Source organism: Puma concolor, chromosome D2 (assembly GCF_028749965.1).
Source record: "Puma concolor isolate L17-30 chromosome D2, mPumCon1.1.hap2, whole genome shotgun sequence".
NCBI lineage: Eukaryota > Metazoa > Chordata > Mammalia > Carnivora > Felidae > Puma > Puma concolor.
This window is the reverse complement of record NC_141677.1, coordinates 83,535,408-83,555,019: the sequence shown is the minus strand read 5'-3', so window position 1 is coordinate 83,555,019 and position 19,612 is coordinate 83,535,408. Positions and strand designations below refer to the sequence as shown.

The following is a 19,612-nucleotide window of genomic DNA, read 5'->3' as shown; positions in this document are numbered from 1 at the left end:
TCTGTATCAAGTATGCAACGACCAATCTCAATATATGAATAACACAGCACCACAGAAGGTAGTGTGGTCCAGGGCAAAGGGAACCATCGTCCTACTGTTTTATTTTTTTTGTATTCTGAGACTTCATTTAAATGGAATCCTATGACATATACTGTCGCGTCTGGCTTCTTCTGTATCATGTTTGTGACTGTCGTTGGCATTGCTGCACACATCAGCCGTTACTTTTTTTCCTTGCTGTATAGTAGTCTACTGCATGAGTAAACCCAGGAATTGTTACCTATCCTACTTTTGACACGTGTTTGAGTAATCTCCAGTTTGGAACTGGATGGACAAAACTGTGCCAAACATCTGAGTACATCTCTGATTTGTATATTCTTGTCTTTTTTTTTTTAATGTTTATTCATTTGTGAGAGAGAGAGAGAGAGAGAGAGAGCGAGCGCACACGACCTGGGGAGGGCACAGAGAGAAAGGGAGACACAGGATCTGAAGCAGGTTCCAGGCTCTGAGCTATCAGCACAGAGCCCAATGCGGGGCTCGAACTCACGAACCGTGAGATCATGACCTGAGTCAAAGTCAGACGCCCAAGAGACAGAGCCACCCACGCACCCCTGTATATCCTTGTCTTTTCTAATGTGGAAATTGAGACCTCGTAACTTACTCAACGGTAGGGCTGGAATCCAGCAATCCTCTGCACAACACCTGCACACTGACAAGAAGAAGCCTAAAGAAGAGAGACTCAACTATTTTCTTAGTCATCTCTCTCGTACCATCTTGTCTCTTTATTTTCCGGGTCCTTCTGCTTCAGGAAATCCCACTTTAAAAGGAGCTATTTTTCCCTTTGCAAGTCCATCTTTCTCAGCAAAAAATCGGAAGGGAAATGCAAGAAACCAATTTTTCCCTAATTGATTCCTAAAATGAATCTACTCTCTAGCAACTTTAATTCTTTTCCCACGAGAAGTGAACACAACAACTCATCCTAGACCCTAAAAAACACAGATGTCTCATCCGTAAAAAAGAACAGAGTCGGGGGCTGGAGGTTGCAAGATGCTGAATCCCCACCCCCCTCCCCGGCCCAGGTCTCCCGAGCCAGCCTCTGGCACAGTGTTCGCTTTAAAGATTAGAACATGATGACCCGTTAACCTCACCCGTGTAGAACCTCCATAGGCAGAGGTATGGTGAAACAAGCTTTCGTCAGTATTTACATTTGTGATGTGTGGAGATTTTCAATTAAGAAACACAGCAGACCGACGGTTTCCTACTTCAAAACAGAGGGAGAATACCGGTGATCTGAAAAACTGAAAAACAACTATGAATTTCCTAGACAATTGAGCACCTAAAGGTAGTCTTGATGACACTAAGAAGTTCATTAAACTCTCTTCTTCATATAAGTGGGTTTTCTAACCTGCCAATTACAGTTTTCCATTTTCTTCCTAGAATTACACACCATGTGGATCTCAAATAACACTGTCCCTGGAGCCTTCTTCCTGCCAGCTCACACTGCCCCCCGTGGTTCCGTTCCATCCTCCCGTGCATGCATTCATGTTTATCTGTTTTCACTCATGGCCCCTAAAACTTTAGCTGTCCATTACCACCAGCACAATTTCAGTATTTCCTGGTAGCTTTATTTACAGTGACATGTTTAAGAGATGGAAGGCAGATTTCGATTTTATGGATTAGCCATAAAGCAAGATTTACAGAAAGCTACCCGGACCACTGGGAGAAATACTGGGTCTGCAATAATGACAGCACATCCCCAGGGGAATTACACTGGCGCGATCCGTGGCAATGATCCCTCCCACCTGGCATCTTAGGTCCCCCAAGTCCGACACAGCCCAACATCGGGTCCCTTCCAGGCAGAGCAGGGGGTTATGGGTCCCCGGGCGGTTCATGTATCTGCTCGCACATGTCTCCAGCCGGCTCTCAGCAGCACCGTGGGCCGGCCAGAGAAGTAAACAGGCTGAAAATGAAACTCGGGATGGGGAGTAGGAAAAGACGATAAAAGGAGTGAGTGGGCGGAGTTTGGAGTCACAGGTTCAGGACTCCCTTCCTGGGTACCTCCGGATGCCAAAGGACTGGAGACTTGTGTCCCAAAGGAGGCTGAGAGGTAAGAAGGGAAACGAGGAGGTTTTAGGTCATCTTTCTTCTGGAACGTTGGGACACAATGCCCCAAGCACCACATAGAGACAAATAAAGCATCTCATGTAGAGCAATCTATAAAGAACAGATACCGTGTTAGGCATGATGCTAGGCTCACTCCAGCTCAAGGAACAAGGAAGTAGCAAACGCTGGGTCCCAGGCTGAGGGCTGGGGCTGAGGCCGGGACTCCAGGATGCACAGGCAGAGGCGTGCACACCTGCACCTACATCTGGAGAGGCCGCGAAGGTACTTTCCCTCCAGTCCTCCCATCTCCCCCCCCCCCCCCGAAGCATGTCGCTGCCCTTGGACCCGCCATTTGTCTGCCCTTTCTTGGGAAATACACTCGTGAACGTGGCCACTCTCAAGTACGTTTGAGAAGAATGAACTTCAAGCCCCAAGCCTGTGAAAATTGGGGTAGGCAGGAGACCTGCGGCCAGCTGGCCTCGTAGTCCCAGGCCCAGGCACCAACCCAGGGTCTGCCAGGAAACGCTCAGAAAAACCCCACCCCCCCCACCCGCGCCCCCACTGGTGGATCTGGCGGGTTTGTTGAAGGGGTGGGGCATACCTCCTCGCGCATCCCTGCCGGCTTCCTCCCCAAGTGAGCTCAACTCTGCCCTGGAACAAAAGCAACACATACCCTGTGGCATCTGCAGGCCGGTGGTGTGTGTGTCAGGGAGGGAGGGGGGTTTCGATCAGGAGCGGCCCTGCCGCCAGCTCTGGAGTGTTCCTAATGTCAGCGGGCAACAGACCCACAGGGCACTCCCCCTTCTGTCCTCAACACTCACAGCTGGCCTGCCTGTCGGCCTCCGCTTACAGAGGCTGACCCCAGCGTGGACTCCTCCAGGAAGCACGCCCCTGACCCTGGCCTCCACTAGGCAGCCATCCGCAGGTGAGGGGGCAGACGCCTAAGCCCCCTCCCCGCCCCCCTTCCCGAGCTCCGGGATTTCAAAGCCCCGCGGGGCTGGGCCCACTGGCAGAGCCGGCAGCCATCGCGCGGGGACCCCAGCCACCCCTCCCGGGAGAGAAAACGCCGGGTCCCCCGCCCTCCGGCTGCTCCGGAGGCGGCTGGGGGGTAGACTCAACAAGTTCCCGGGCCGCGCAGCGCCGCCTGCAGCCCAGAAACCCCGAGGACGCGCCGCGGTGGAGCCCCGCGCACAGGCGGCAGCCGCCGGCGGCTCCTTCCACCTCCTCCTCCGGCTCGGGCTCGGGCTCGGGCTCGGGCTCGGGCGTCGGCGGGCGGGGGCTCCCCCACTCCCTCCCGCCCCGCTCCCTCCGGATCGCCCACCCCGCGCACGCGGCCCGCCGGGCCCCGCGCCGCCCCCGCCCCCGCCCCGCGGGGCCCGGGGCTCCGCCCGCCTCGGTGCCAGCCGGGCGCACAGGCGGCGGGCGCGCGGCTCCGGCGCCCTCTCCTCCGGCCGCCGGGCTCCGCGGAGTAGCGGGGACCCGGGGGCGGCTGCAAGGACTTCCCTCCCGCTCCCTCCCCCTCTCCGCCCCCGCCTGCCAGCCCCGGCTCCGAGATCTCGCCGAAGACAATTGCAGTAAATGAGGACATCGGAGGAGCACGGCGCCGGGTGGCTGTGGCTGGCTCCGCCGCGCCGCCAGCGAGCGAACGCGCGGGCGTCCCCGGAGCCGGCCGAGCCGCTGCCTCCCCGCGCGCGTCGCTGAGCCGGGCCGGACGCGAGCTGCGGCGCGGGGGCCGGCCGGGCCGGGCGGGCCGGGCCGGCGGCGGTGGAGGGGGCGGGCGGCGGGCGCGCAGCCGGCCAAGTCCCCGGAGCCGAGCCTTCCTCCGCGCGAGCCCGGCGAGCCTCGCCGCGGATGCCCTGCCCGGAGTGCTCCGCGCCGCGCCAGGCTCGCCCGGGTCCGCGGCGAGACATGCCCGAGCCAGGCGCCGCACCGACCTCGACTTATCTGTAAGCAGCGGAAGGTAAGCGGAGCCCCGCGCGCCCTCCTCCCGCGCCCCGGCGCCCGCTGCACTTGGCCGCGGGCAGAGCACCGCTCGGACGGGCGCCGACCCCGGTCGGGCGCTCGCACTCGCCCCCAAACGGGCTTCGCCGGGGACTCGGCGGCTCCCGGGGCCAGGACGCGCCGGTGCAGCCAGGAGCGGACCGGGCGGCGGGCGAGGTTATGCAACTGCATCTGGCGCGGCCGGGTCGCCGAGGGGCGTCTGGCAACTTTGGCGACGGCCTGGGAGGAGCGGGGCTGCATGTCTACGCTGTCGGTTCTAGACAAACGCCACAGCCTCCTGAGCGCCCGAGAGCCCTGGCCAGGCGGAACTGGGGGATCGCGGGCGGCCGCGTCCCCGGAACGTTTCGAGGTGTTTAAGTATTTTCCAAACTAAAGCGAACTGGCAAGTACGGCTGATTAACTTCGGGGCGGGGGTGGGGGGTGGGGTGGGGATAAGTCCGAGCAGAAGGGCCCTGACGCCGGCCGCGAAGGAGAGGAGCGAGCGGGAGCGAAGGCAGATGCCCACGTGAAATGCCCATTTCCTCCCGTGGCGCCAGGGCTCGCTCGGGTTGGCACTTTCGCGGGGCCGCGGGCCCGGGTCGGTGCCCGCGGGCCTTCGGGGTGCGCGGCATCCCGTGTCAGCCCGGGGCAGGCGTGGGAAACCAACCAATGCTGCAGAGCGAGCGAACGAGCTTGCTGGCGGGCGAGGGCAAGAGGGAGGAGGGTGCCCGCGGGCCGGCCCGGGGCCGGGGCAGCGCCTGGAGCCCAAAGTCAAGAGCGAGAGTCTGCGTCTTGCTGGTTCATGCTCAGGGTTCCCAGCTGGCGTCTCCAGCGCCGGGATGAAGAACCTGTCCCTGTGACCTCAGCATTCTCCTACCCAGAAATATGCCATGGGCAGATGGAGCTGGCGATAAGGGGATGCCAGGAGTGGGGGAGGAGAGGCGCCTCTGGAGTAAATAGGGGAGAAAGTAGGTGTTTTTTGGCTCACCTACAGAGCAGGGCTTCTGCCCCGACCCCTTTCCCGCCGCAGGTCTGTGCCTGGGGGCTGGAGCCGGAGAAGGCAGTAGAGCAGTTTAATATGACCTTGTCTGCTTGGGCGCTTAAATCCTGCGGAAGCATCCTGAGGTGAACTGGCCAGAGTGGGAAGGAACTTTGGGCTAGCCCTGCCTTGGCTACCAACGCACACTAGCATTTCACAGGACTACAGCTCAGACTGGCAGAGGGTCGGGTCCGTGCGCTGGGAGGTTTTCCCTCGGACAGGGACTGGCTAGGGGTTACCTGTCCACATGCCAGTGGGGGACTGTCAAGGTTAGAGCGAAGGGGACTTGACTGAAAAATCCCACCCAAATCACCTGACCTGGGCCATTCCCAACGAGTCGCACATGTATGAAAGTGCTCTAACGTTGTTAAGCTTCTGCCACAGAGAGAGCAGAAAGTAACCATCGTTTCACTTTGCAGAGGCGGAAAGTGCTGGTTTGTACTATTCACGTTGTGCTATTTATTGCATTCATATCCTGTTGAATGTCACTTTCCAAAGAAAAGTTCATATTTATCCTTGCCTCTTTGTTGTTGTTGTTGTTGTTGCAAGAATGATTAGCAGATGGGCACAAGCATCTCAAAGGAAAAATGGAAGGCCTGCGGTCTGCATGCCTCACCAGATATTAGTAATTTACTACCCATGTTTACTACTTACATTAGGTGGCACTGCTTCTCACGAGGGTTTTATTGGAGGCGCATGTGGATAAAAAATGTCTAGCACAGCTATCGCTAATTGCATGATTTTGCATAAATTATGCTAGCTACAGAGAGTTTGGGCTTTTCTTCACCCAGTTCACCATTTCCTTAAAGACAGAAGGATTCTGTTTAATTTCTTTAGCCAAATGAAAGACCTCTGCTTAAAGACAGGATGCCCTTGAAACGCAGAGTATGCCTTTGAACTTCCTACAGTTGTCACGACTTCATTTTTTGTTACTGTGATTAGGACTTGGAGCTTTTACTTCAATCAGGCCCATTATCCGATTGACGAGCACAAATACTGGTTAAGATAGGCAAAGAAGGCAAAAGCCGGAGAGTTCCAGGCTTTGCACAAATCGCTTCCAAAAAGCCCCGTGGAAAGTTAGATACCCTTATTACTCTGTTTGCCCGGGGGGCTTCTCTGTTCTGCCACAATTGTTTTCCCCATGGCAGAATAGAGGATTTTTGTCTTGTTTTTCCCTCGATCAAGAAAAAAAAAAAAAAATGCAAGTAAACAAGCACATAACTGAAAGGCTTGTGCATGAAAGGCATCAGTCTACCAGGAAGACTCCTACACATTGAAATAAGCAGTCAGAAAATAAAAATGATTCTCAGAACAGTTGATCACAGCAGACCAGCTGGACAGATGCGTTCACTTAGCTAGACATTTGTATTCTCCTGGCTGTTCCAACCCATGGCTGTCTCATTTAGAGCAGCAACTACTGAGCTCTCTTGTATGAGGAGATTAGTTACTGTTGGGGACAGGCTACTTCCCGGGGAATGACGATAAAGAAATCACAGCTAGACGGCACAGCGATGGGTCTACGGACCAGCATCCGCGGAGGAAGGCAGGGGCAGGGGCAGTGGGGATTTGGTATCCTGGAGCTCTGGACCAGCCCACCAGACACCTGAGCAGGTAACACGCCAAGGCTGCTACGTAACCGATCCGGTGGTTAACCAAAAAAAACATGTCTATTTGAGGCAAACCACAGTCATCTGGGAGAAAGGGAGGTTATTAGGGTTCCCCAAACGAAACTGGCATCTTTTTTAAACAGTTCCTTCATAAATGTGAAGAACCCTTCCCCACCGTAATTCCATTGAGACCTTTGCTTCCAGCCCCAAATTAGCTGACATAATTTATGAAGCAGATCCTTCTCAGTCTCCTCACATATTTGATTTTAATATTTCATAACATTATGGAGTGACTTCAATATTTTAAAGGAAAATTTAATATGATTGATACTACATGACAACACTTTTATTACCGTGAAATTCGCATACAAACATTTGGATAAGCCTTTCTTCGATGTTTGAGCTCACTTATAGCATAAACATAATAAAACATCATAATTTTTCATCCATTTATTTTTTAGTTTATTTATTTGGAGAGAGAGCGCACACACGCGCACAAGCAGAGGAGGAGCAGAGAGAGAGAATCCCAAGCAGGCCATGCGCTCTTAATGGGGCTCAATCCCATGAACCGTGAGATCATGACCCGAGCCAAAATCAAGAGTCAGATGCTTAACCGACTGAGCCACCATAGTCCATTTACTTTAAAAGTTGCGCATCTTATGTATTAAGGTCAGAGGAGTGGATTGGGACCAAGTTGTGGGGACCCTGCCGGGATTCATGTAAACAAACTGTTGAGACGTCATCTCACGTTAAACGCCAACCCATACAAAGTACAGGTTCGAACCTCTGGACCATGTATGCTACTGTATCTGCCTCAGATCCAGAGGCACTGAAGTGTCTCCAAGCGACCAAGAATCGTACCTCTCAGAGTAAGAGAAACCATGACTTCAGGACACATGTCCTGGTGCCAAATTCAATTCCTGATATAAAGTCAATCAGCATTTCCTCTTCCATAAGCCATCAGGATATTCAGCGTGGGTCTGAGTCTGTGCACTTCAGACATCATTCATACCATAATGAATGAGCTGAGGGGCTTCGAGGTATACAGAGATATCATCAAGAGACAAACTGCTGATCTAAAATAAAAACAAAACACTCTAACCTGATAGTTCTGTGTCTTTCTGCTGAGTGCATATTCTCAGCTCTAATTGGGACAGAGAGAAAATTAATTTGAATATAGAAAAGCAGCTATTAGGGACAAGAAGGATCGTGTTTCCAAATTACACACCTTTTCACTAATACCATATTTAAAAGGAATTGGAAAAGAAATATCCCCGAAGTCAATATTCGTGAATATTGCTTTTCTAGTATATTGATCGGATTATTCAGACTACTGTACATCCACATTACTCTCTTTACCACGTCATCTTGCTGTTACTCAGGTGTGGGTCAGAAAAGATCAGAGAGGAGATCAGGCTGGCACACTACGTTCACCTGAGTTACGCTCTTATAGCCATGACCGGGGAAAAGAAATTTTTTAAAGATGGTAACACCATGGCAAGATGCTAATCAAAGTTTATGCTGCAGTTACTATGGAAAATTCCAATTCAGTCCTTAATAATCTAGCCTTGGGCATAAAATGGAATGCCGTAAACTATAGCATACGAGGGACATGAGAAGGACTTTGGGAGGCCACAAATGCTGCACAAAGAAAAGTTGCTCTCTTCAGTACTCCAGAGGGAATGAGGGGGAAAGGAGGCTGATGGCCTCAGCTGCTCATTTCGGCTGCTCAGGTGAAGCAAATACTGTGGAGATGCATCACATTCACATCCGACCTCCGTGAAACTGACCAGTCTCTGTTCGTCATTTCAGTGGTGACGTGGGTCCCTCCGCACTGGTTGTTCCCTGGGAAGCATGTGTATGTCAACTTCTCGTTTCTTTATCTTTTCCATGTGTCCTTAGTGGTTAGACTAAACACCTTAGGTCATCTTTAACTTGCTTTAGGAAATCTGCTTGCTTTCATAGTAAGTGGCTTTCGTGTCCTTGGAAATGTGCTGGAATTATAAAACCTGGGTTCTGAAAAATGGGCACACATAAGGAAGGTACACTGACAGGAGGATGGCTTTGTCTACAAAGGACTACTTGTTCATGGAAATGTACTGAGCAGTAGCAGCAGTGGCCAGGACAATGTGTGAGTGTCACAAAACCAAGTGACGGGTTCCTCAAGAAGCTCCAGTCCAGGAGGGCGAAAGGAGGTGGGAGGCAGAATCGGGATAGGACAGACCGCACACGTGGAGGTACCCGAGAGAAAGCAACACCCTGGCTGGGACGAAGGTTGAGATTGGACCCCCGAGCCCAGCACATGCAAATCCTGGACCTGAAGCCCATCCGTCACGTGCTCAGAGCTGGAGATCTGTACGGGAAGAGTGAGAAGCGACACCAGGCAAAGGTGCAGGGGTGAGGATCGGAGAGTGAAGAAGGAGTGTGAGCCAGTTTAAGGTAGAACCAGTAGGACAGGAATGGCCTCCACTCACTAGCTATGGGTAAAGGGTGAATGCTTTGAACAGTTAACATACATGTCCAGAAGACTGAGTCTTGTTAGCTAGAGATGAACCAGATGAAAGGGTATAACAGGTGAGAATTAACTGGTACCAAGGGTGAGTGGTGGCATTAGGGAGAGATGTCAGGGGACAGCTGTGAGAGAAATATCCCACACGGCAGATCTCTATAACACGGCAACATGAAGACGGGATTAAAGATACCACCAGGGTGGTGGGTGATATAGATGGAAACAGGGAAGTCAGGGAACCAGCAGGTTTGGGGGAAAAGATGTGATGACCATTAGAAAGGTGACTTTGAGTTTCGAACCAGAAATACTATTTCAAAAAAATACAGTTTCATCATCTTCTTAGAACCAACGTGAGAAATACTTTCAAAGAAGAGAATGAAAATGGAGTAAAGGATTCACAAGACAAAGAAATTTTTGAAGGACTAAGAATAGTATTACCTAATAACAGATGCTTAATAAATATTTAATGAGGCTACTAACAATAAACCTCATCAATGATTTTGCTAGAAATTCAGGGAATCCAGATTGAACAATAATTTTTCTCTTTCACTTGAAGTTGCACATTTTTTGTAGTAGAAATTAAAAGGAAATACATGAGAGGGTGGTAAAAAGGAAGCCTGCTTCTAGAAATGGACAGTCCTCACACCTGGCTACACGGTGTTTAGGCCAGAAAAAGGAATCCAAGACTTGGGTTTTTCTACCACCAGACTCAACCTTAGAGTTTTCTTTGGTAAAAATTCACTTGGGTAGAAACTGAGTTTCTAAAGGAAGAAAGTGTTTGAGTTTATTGGCCCAGTACTAGAGTAAAAGAACAACAAGGAGAAATGAGAAATTCTAACACGTCAATCAGACACATTCAATGTTCCTATACCCCCAAACCATTTTTTTGGTTGGAAGGAACTTTCACTACCGCTTTACCAAAATGCTGGAGAGTTCATAGAGTCAACTGAAGGCTGACTGGAAGATATGTGTCTGCCTCTCGGCCTTGACCTCACAATTCAGTTTCACATCATGACATCAACTCCATGGATCTTTGGGCCAGGCTCATCAATTTATCACTTCCTTGTTACCAATAGCAGAGTGCTGCATAAAGACTTGCCCTCTTTCTTTTTCCTTCGTTGAAATCACATGGCACAAATGGCCATTTCCTATTAATCATGCACTTGAGTCTCACACAGCTCAGAGAAGTGTGGACGGGAATCATTCCCAAGAAAAGTTCATGCCACATGCCGGTGTAGAGAATTTGAAATTTAAAAAATACCGTCAGGCCGTACTTTTCGTTTGACTTTTCCAGTCATCGAAGAGCCCAGTGAGAGCTGCCTTTCTCGATCACTTCCTGTGTGTGTTTGTTTTAATGGCGGCTGTCAGCTTGGTGGCTTCACAGACGTGGTTTCAATCCTTGCTTCAGTTGCTTTGTTCCTGTTCTTTATATTTGTCTCTGTATATGAAGTTAACTCTCCTTTAAGTATAACTCCACTTTATTTATTGTGTCTACCGGATTTGCTAGTGTGCCAAAAATACCCAGGGTGAGGATGAATGATGGAATTTATTGCATGGTCGGAACACTGGGTCTATGAAAATATCGCCCACTCTTACTGAGCGGAGGAAGCGCGGGGCAGGTCCTCTGTGGCGCAGGGTCAGCCGCCGAGTGAGTGTTAAGAGAATGGACCGTCAGCCAGGGCTCCAGGCTCTAGCAATCATTAAATCGCTCCTAGCGATCATTAAATGCTACATCGAAGCACCAGTTCTAACTCTAGACCTGAAGAGTCAGTGAGAGGGACCAATGGTGTGACCGGCTTGGGAAAAAAAAAAAAACTAAGACAAGTATAGACTTTTATTCAGCCACTCGAGGTTGAAACCTTTAAGCATGTTTCTGTCAAGGACTGAACTTGGTGTCGCCCACACGCATAACATGTTCTAAGTGTGTTGTTCGTATCAGCGTCCCCTTCGCCACCAGAGATGGCATCACCAGAACCGCACTCTGAGGGTTTTAAAGGCAACGACCGACTGAGCCCTCGTCCCAGATCGGAGTGTTGAGAGCAATGTCTAGGCGACACTGTCTGCACCTGTCCCCCCAGTTCTGACGGTTACTATCCGTGTGGCCATGGGCACTGACTTGCCATCAGTGCCTCGATGTCTCCACCTTTATAAAAAATGGAAACCTCAGGGCACCCGGGTGGCTGAGTCAGTTGAGCGTGGAACTCTTGATTCCAAGCTCAAGAGGTGATCTCACGGTTCGCGGGTTCGAGCCCTGCTTTAGACTCTGCGCTGATAGCACAGCGCCCGCTTGAGATTCTCTCTCCTTCTCCTTCTCTCTGCCCCTGCCCTGTTCTCCCTCTCTAGAAAGAAATAAATAAACTTTAAAACAACAACAACAACTGGGAACCTCTCCTTCCGAGAGAGTTTGGAGAACGCATTGTTAGAACATACATAAAGCACAAAAGGGTAACTAATCTGTGCCAAGCACCACAGAAGTATTAACTCTTATTTTATGATCCCCCCAGGCTGTGTAACATGCTCTAGATTCTAGGCTGATTCAAGGAAGGGCCAGAACTCAATCAGGCAGTCAGTCTCTACACCCCAGTTCTTAACGATCGTAGGAGAAAACACACGCAGGAATCGCTATGTCCAGAAAAGCCGAGAGTGTGAGAATCTTAAATAGATGATCTTGAGTACTCCCCCTCCAATGTATAAGCCCAGATCTCAAAGCCCAGATCCATGGTTAGGGAGAGCTTTCCCCAGCCGTGGGATTCCTAGGAAGGGACAGAATTCGAGATGTTTTACATCCCCAACCAGAAATGTCAAAAGAACAGAGGTGTGAAGATGCCTTATTCCTGCTATTAGCCTGCCAGGTGCCAATTTCTTTGGAATCTGCCGTTCACTAATCAGTCCACAAGGCAGCGGTGACAACCAAACGGCCCCTTATTTTAAACCCTGACAAATGACTGGCCACTCACTGTCCCTCTGCAGAATGTGAGTCCACCCCCACCGCAGGCCCCACCTTGCTAGCCGTGGCCTGGGCAGTGCTGGTGACCAACCCCGCATTTGGCTGTGCCCCAGGTTCATTCTGGACAAAATGGAAGGGGCTGGCCGTGCCCGCCCCCCTGGGACATCACTCACTATTCCTTTCATTCAATAAATATTTACAGGTACCTTTATGTACCCCGTGTTGCTCTGTGCTTTAGCAATACGGCGGAGAAGAGAAGAGAATGAGGGGGTGGGGAAGAAAACAAGACAAAACATGCGGCCTGGAGGCTCTGCATGATGGATGATGACATCCATCTCGGCCGCCCTGTCTCCATCCCCAGAAATTCTGACTGATCTGGACTGGGGTGGGGACTGATAGATTTTATTCTAGAAAGATGGGCACAGGGGTAGAACCCTTAAGGAGGATCATGTCTCTCTGTTTCCTGTGGAAGCACAGCCTCCATCCAGTCTCTTCTACGTATCTGAAAATGCTTAAAAAAAAAAAAAAAACAAACAAACCAACAAACCCCAAAACTTGTAAAAGGTTCCACTTCTTTAACACCTCTGCTCCTGTCCACAGCTTCAAGAAGGCCAAAGCAAAGAGGGGTCGCTTAAGGTTTTGGAAAGATTCATGTTTTCCTTTGAAAAAGTACTTTTAGGGTTGTGATGTATGCAGAGACTCGCTTCCTGATCATCAGCACTGCTTACTCACTATGGAGCTAACTTGTCTCCACGAACCTACAGAATCCATCCCCACCGTCCGGTCCCTCTCTCTCAAGCCTCGCGAAGGAAAAGGCCATCCGATCCAGGAGGGTCTCGGAGAGATTTAAAGGCAGAAGCAGAACCCAGACATACAAACTTAAATTAGGGTTGTTCACTAGGTTTAACACTTCACTTACTGTGTTGGGGGCTTCATAGAACATGAAGCCGTATGATGTCCTACCTCGGATGCCTGTCCTAGCCTGGATGAGCAGTCAGGCTCCATTCTGGAGAGGATGAGAAGGGGCCGCTCCAACGGCCCCTGAAAGAGAATCAAATAGCTGACGGCAGGGGCTCCAAGTAACAGCAAGCAGGATGTGACGTGGTTTACTGGGACTAACTTCCCAGAGGATCAGCCTTCCTCTCCTGTGTCTGTCTGTCGGTCCATCCGTGTGGCTGTCACCCTCACGTTCCCCCCCACTCTCCTATTTCCTCATTCCCCTTTTCCTTCCTGTCTATATTCATCATGAACAAAAAGTCGTGCAGGATTACATTCCTAAGTACCGATTTTAGGTATCGAGTACAATTTCACATAGCGTGTACTCAATTCAAAGTAAGGAGAAATGAAAGGGGTTTGTTTCATTCAAAAGCCGTGTGCCCAACATACCCTTCCAAAGTCACCGGACTCAAAGGTGTGCTCCAGACTGTCCATGGATCCCCACCCCCACCCCCCTGCAGGCCAATGGCTCCCCCCCCTCTGTAGCAAAAACCACAGTCCAGTTAGAAGGCTGAGATTAGCGAGATTCCACACTTTTAAATGTTTTTGTTATCCCAAGCTATTGCAATTTTTGAATTAAATTCTTACTGAATCCTACCACTGCTGTGTCCCACTTCCGAGAACAAAGCTGGATAACGTAAGAACTAATCAATAGCAGGCCCCAGCAAGTCATACTTACTACAACACGTGTCGTTAGGGGCCCCACCGTACCTCATGGTTAAATATACCATCCGGCTGACCCTTGAGCAACATGGGTCTGAGCTGTGCGGGTCCATTTATAGGTGAGTTTTGGGGTTTTGTTTTTCGATACCGTACTGTAAATGTACATAAGTGTACTTTTTTCTCCCTCATAATTTTGTTGGTCACATTTTCTTTTCTCTAGTTTATTGTGAGAATACAGAATATAATACATAACACATATAAAATGTGTTAATCAGTGTTATGTTATCAGTAAGGCTTTCAGTCAACAGTAAGCTATTAGCAGTTAAGTTTGGGGGGGGGGGCGTGAAAAGTGACGCGCAGATTCTTGACTATGCGGGGTTTGGCGTCCTTAAAGTCTCGCGTGGTTGATGCATACACCATTTCTGAACCATGTATTCATTTCTGTGAGTGTATGGGTCCTCTCTTTCACCTCTACAGGCGAAGAAGAAAATTTAAGGTAATACTTTGTAACACTCAAACTCAAGATAGTTATGCCAAGATTCAGAAGATAAAAATCTCAGCATGGTTTTTACTTATGAACCTCAGGAAACCGTATCCTTCTCCCTTCCACCCATTTAATTCCTACCCAGGTTTCAGAAAACAGCCACATTCCACCTGATCTGAAGATTCAGGTAACGCAGAAAGTATCCTTAGAAGCCACCAATATGATATACCCATCTTTAGCCTTCTAAAAATCCATGGGGAAGGCCCCAGCTGTGAGGATACTGTGATGTATATCATTATATTCGTAGACCAATTACGTATCAAAGCTGACTGAGTTCAGGAGAGAAGAGGTGCTTAGAGGGACCTTGTCTACAATCACTTATATTTGTGTAAGGAGAGAATTGATATGCATCAAAGGGAAGTGACTCAGCCATTAGGCCGGTTCTTGCACATCTCCTGGGGAGGCACAGTGGGCTGGTGCTATCGATAGACGCACGTCTTTCCCCAGAACTGTGCCTCATTTTCCTGTGTGCCCAGCACCTGGTGTGGTGCCGGGTCACCCCAGACACGCAGGTGCTACCCCTCGTGTCAGTGAAGGCAGCGTGAGGACTGGAGAAGCCAGAGAAGGTAGGGGTAGAACTGGACCGTCAAAACGAGACCACCTGGGGAAAGCAGGTGAGAAGCACGGTCCTGGAGCAGGAGCCACAGGAACTGAGACACAAAGCAGGTACTGCCCACGGTATGTCCTAGAGACAGTGCAGGAACTCGAAGCCTGGATGAGCAGAACCTCCAGGATGGAGGATAGAGAGCCGAGGGCAGGGGATGTGAGAACACCAAGGTCAGGGTGGGAGCAGTGGGAACAGAAAGGAAGAAGCCCACAGGTAAAGGAACAGGAAGGAAAAACAAAAATCACTGGGACCTAGAGAAGACTGGCTTCGAAGAATTAAATTAGAGAATGAATCAGGCCAAGTACTGCCAGCACCTGCTAGGGTGAGCTCACGATGGACAGCGAGGGACTCGCCACCATCCTAAGTTGGGAGACGCGTCTTTAGACGCCATTGCAAGCCGCATTCAGTCCTGTATGTAATACTAGGTACCTTTGTTCCATGCGTGGCCAAGGGGAGCATAGTAGCTATGCTTCTGAGTTGAGTACGGACCACCCCAGGATCTCAGGTCATGGTCTGTGGCCTCTTGTTAGGATTCTGTACAGTGGGCTCCTGGGGCAGTAATTTCTCTGTGTTCTGCTGTCCACTTATAAATAGAAACCGATCACAAGAAAGGCTCACTTCTCCCTTTCTTTCTTAGCTACCTCTGCAGTAAACTCAAGACCTCGCAAAGTCTATGGTTTGGCTAGGCCAAGGAAACACAGGAGACGCACTACGGTGAAAAATACAAGGGAGATCCGTTTTGAGGGTAATAGATGGGCACTCACATGGTCTTGCCAGGAAGATAGATTGCATCTTCAACTCTAAATCATTGCAATTGCAGTGACCGGTTACCTCCAGGCAGAAGCCCTGCCCTGGGGGGTTCCCAAACAGTATCTTGAGATTCAACTTTGAGAAACAGCAGGGAAATCATAAACTCTGCTGACATCCTTATTTTTTGGAAAAATCAATGTCCTAATTTTAGCTTAAGGATTTGTCATGAGTGAAGACATGCCATTTAGTAAAAAAAAAAAAAAAAAAAAAAATACAGATTCATCACAATGAGTAAGGAAAACTACCCCGAAGTTCATTCACTATGTACATGTTTTCCACTGAGATTCCCATGAAGTCTAAGCATGGGAGGCCACCTAACTCCAACCTCTCTGGAGCTCCAAACTAACAACGATTGTTGCTTAATTACCTGGAGCCATCCAGGCAGGAGAGTAGGTGGGACGTTAGCTACATTGATGTGTACGAACCAATGAGCTATATTCAAAGCTAGAGCACTTACATTCAACATCGAGTCTAGTTGTCATGCCGACTGGGGAGAAGAGAGGAGCAGGCAAATTAGTTCCTTTTACTAATCTTACATGTGATTTTGGTGGGGTTGTGGGAATCGGTGTTTCTGGACCCTCTTTGGACATTATCAATTAGCAAAGCTAACTGCCACAAATAAAAAATTTGTTCTCTACACTGATGTAACATCTCACTTGGAGGAGGCATTTCTCCCAGTTGATTTTTGCCAACATCATAAAATTTTGCTAATTCATTTCTACTAATTTAGATTCCATTTGGACAGAGGATGAGCAAAGGTTAACATCAGTATAAGCTGAAGATCAAAGAACTAAGTAAATAGTGAAACAAATGAAGAAAAACGTCGGATTTGTTGAAGAGGGCCACGTTCTGATTTCTCTAAAGCCTCAACATCAGACCCCAAGCACCCATGTATAACACGGATGGTTCACTTCCTCTCATTAGATGGTTCCCCGCTCATTAGAAACAGGCCAGTGTGAGTCTGTGTGGCAACACTGATTTACATTATGTGGCTGAAGTAATTGACTGTAGGGTTTCTGTTGGTTGAAATGTGTCTATCTGAAATCACAGATATGTGTGAGCTGGGGCCCCGCCTCGGGTAGCTTTCCTTCTGCCACAAGCCTGCGTGGAAGCTCCATGAGTGCCCCCTTTCCCTCCTTCTGACTGGACGGTCATCGGTTCTTAATGATGGAGGCCTTACTGCAATATTCCACAAATCAAGGGAACGGGCCACGATCGGGCGGTGTTTCTGCCCACATGCCTTGGCGCTAAGGGAGCGGCCTCCTCCCTAAACTTTCAATCTCAGAGGGGTGTCGGTTTTCATTGGTTACCCCGTTTTAGTCCTCTGAATCAGTGACCTTTGAAGAAGTGAACAAATGTCTGGAAAAATATCATTTCAGTGTATTAAAAGAAATTAAATGGGATAATGAATCTAACTAAGACACAGTCCAAAATCTATAGCAGTTAGCTTTGCCCTGAGGAAGGGAGGACTTCTGTTAAGGAAGGCCTTAAACTTAACCATTTCACAACACAAACGAGTTCATTTAATGGGGGAGATCCTGTCCCTCTTTCCCTTCCCTCCGGGAAGCGGAGTGTTAAAGAAGGTAGGTTCATTCCCCCACTCCACCCCCACCCCCCCCCACCCCGCCTCCGCCATTCTGACTGGCCTAATGTTCAGGCTTTCCCTCAGCATATGGAATAAAATGCTGACCCAATTAATCTTGAATTCCAGCCAGCATCTGTGACTCCAAGGTGTCTCAACAGCGGGAAAGCCACTAGAAAAACCAATAATATCATACAGTCCCCTTCCAGACTCTTCAGATTGCTTGCCTAGCTCTTTTGCTATCTCCACTGACTGATGGGACACTAGGGGCCGTCTTGGCAAGGCCAAGGTGCTCAACAGCCCCCACGGTCAGTCAGCTGCATCGTGCCACATAGATCACCACACAGCGCCAAACTGGAAACCTCCCGGTAGTGCAGACACTTTCCGAATGGAGCTAATCCAATGGAGAGTCTCCTGTCAGCTGCTGAGATCCCAGGTTACTTCAGAAAATAATGCAGACTATAGGTCAAATCCATTTCACGTCTAATTAAAACAGATGGCAGGTCTCACCCCAGCAGTGAGTTTGCTCGGAAACCGACGTATCTTCTACCAAACGCTGCTTCTCCTAACCTGTGCACGCACACTTAGGTACACAGCTCTGTGCACACACGTGTGCACATCTGCACACGTACTCCACACGCTAACGTTTACATCAGTGCTTTGAAATTCATTTGCGTCGTTTATTCAAAGCTTCCTCCCAACAATAAAAGGTGACCTTTGGGAGGCTGCACGCACCCAAATCTAATCATTTCTGGGTTTTTCTTATTGTGATGCAAGTATGTGTAATTTCCAGCGGCCTGATCCTGTCATTCTGCCTGAGGTGCGGACTGACTTCGCCCTGCGGTTTTTAATTGGCAAACAACACGATAATATTAAGGCTCCCTCAACAAAAACGGGAAAACAGAAGGAAGAAGATAAATCTCCCCAAATGCCCGATGTTCACACACCACGACGGTGACCATGTTCGTTCATTTCCTTCCAGTACAATTTGGGAGACTGCTTTCTTTCCCTTCACATTATTTCGTAAGTGTTTTTCTATGATACTAAATAATCTTTATAATTATCATTTTAATGGCCGCACTGAGTGAACGTACACCATAATTTACTTAACCGTTTACCTATTGTTAGGCATTTAGTTGTTTCCACTTATCACTCCTTGGGCTGGAAGGAACATTTTTATATAAGCTATTAATTTAAAGCAGCACGCAGAGATGACTCTCCATCACTAATCTAAAAATACAGGGTTTATATATTTACAACTCACATTTGATTATGCACTTTAATTTGAGGGTAATTAAGACATTTACATTCCAAACACTCCTCCACACCCCCAGCTCTCCCCGAGCCAGACGGGCTCAAGCGTGCCTCGCCACCTTCACCTCAAGACGACACAGTCCGATGACTTCCCAAACACAATTTTCTTATGAAAAATAAACTTTATGAACTCCTGCTGCTTTGGGACCAAGAGATTAACTCCAAGACCCAGAGCCCATGCTGCTCAGAGGTGACATAGCCAAGGCGAGCCATGGCTGAAATGCCACTGTGGCCTCAGGAGGACCGCAACACTGCGGGTGGCCCTCACGGGCCTGAGTCTGTGCTCGGGCCCAGGTTTATTCCTGGGAACTACCTGCAGGTTCTCCGCATAACCCGCATAACCCGCACCCACATGCCTTGCGACAAACAGGCCAAGGAAGTCGCTGAGAGGAGGTCCAGCCGTTGGATGCTTTCTGAAGTTCATTGCAGGGCACTCACTTTAGAGGCTCCAGGTTTCCCTGGGCAGGACAGCAGGTCAATGCCCGGGATTTACAGGGATACAGGGTGGGGCCCTTGAGCTGTGGGACCCTCGGCGAATTAGGAAAGAAAAAAAAAATCTGAAGCCTCAATTTCTCTATCTGCAGCTTGAGGATAGTAAGAGAGCCTCCCCTGGGAGGCCGTCCTGAGGGTCAAGGAGAAAATCCAAGTGAAGTGCAGAGAATGTTAGCATTTGTTTAGAAGCAGGAGGACATGTGGACTGCACGCTGACCTCGCGCCGTGACGGGTGCACACTCATGCGCTGAATGAACGAAGGGATGATGAATGAATACAATGGGCCAGAAGCCTCGATTTATGGAATGTCTTCTCTGGAACACCTGATGTCCTTTCACGACAAAACCGTTTCCTTAACCATCACTACCAGCCTGAGTACCGCCCCCCCCACCAATAAACAGTAAGTGAACCCCCAGAAAGGT

General features: G+C 49.5%; 2 protein-coding genes and 1 long non-coding RNA gene across 9 annotated transcripts in view; 1 reads left to right on the top strand and 2 right to left on the bottom strand.

Annotated features, from left to right (window-relative positions):
* DOCK1 (dedicator of cytokinesis 1) overlaps positions 1-19,612 on the bottom strand; it is a 532,945-nt gene that overhangs the window by 251,174 nt on the left and 262,159 nt on the right. The gene's annotated exons all lie outside the window — the stretch shown is intronic.
* On the bottom strand, positions 98-3,407 carry LOC147576232 (uncharacterized). The gene is made up of 3 exons (XR_015241923.1): positions 2,774-3,407; positions 2,229-2,365; positions 98-2,097 (listed from the first exon to the last, which is right to left on the bottom strand). It is a non-coding gene; the product is annotated as an uncharacterized LOC147576232 (long non-coding RNA).
* The window catches only part of INSYN2A (inhibitory synaptic factor 2A), a 56,722-nt gene continuing 40,986 nt past the window's right edge, over positions 3,877-19,612 (top strand). For 2 of the 6 annotated variants that reach the window (XM_086681165.1, XM_086681163.1), the window contains exon 1: positions 17,421-18,407. In XM_086681165.1, the coding sequence (XP_086537291.1) occupies positions 18,320-18,407 (88 nt within the window). In that variant the 5' untranslated portion in view covers positions 17,421-18,319. Of the gene's footprint in view, positions 4,061-17,420; positions 19,591-19,612 lie in introns of those variants that run through there. The other 4 variants (XM_086681168.1, XM_086681164.1, XM_086681166.1 and 1 more) reach the window with 4 other exon arrangements.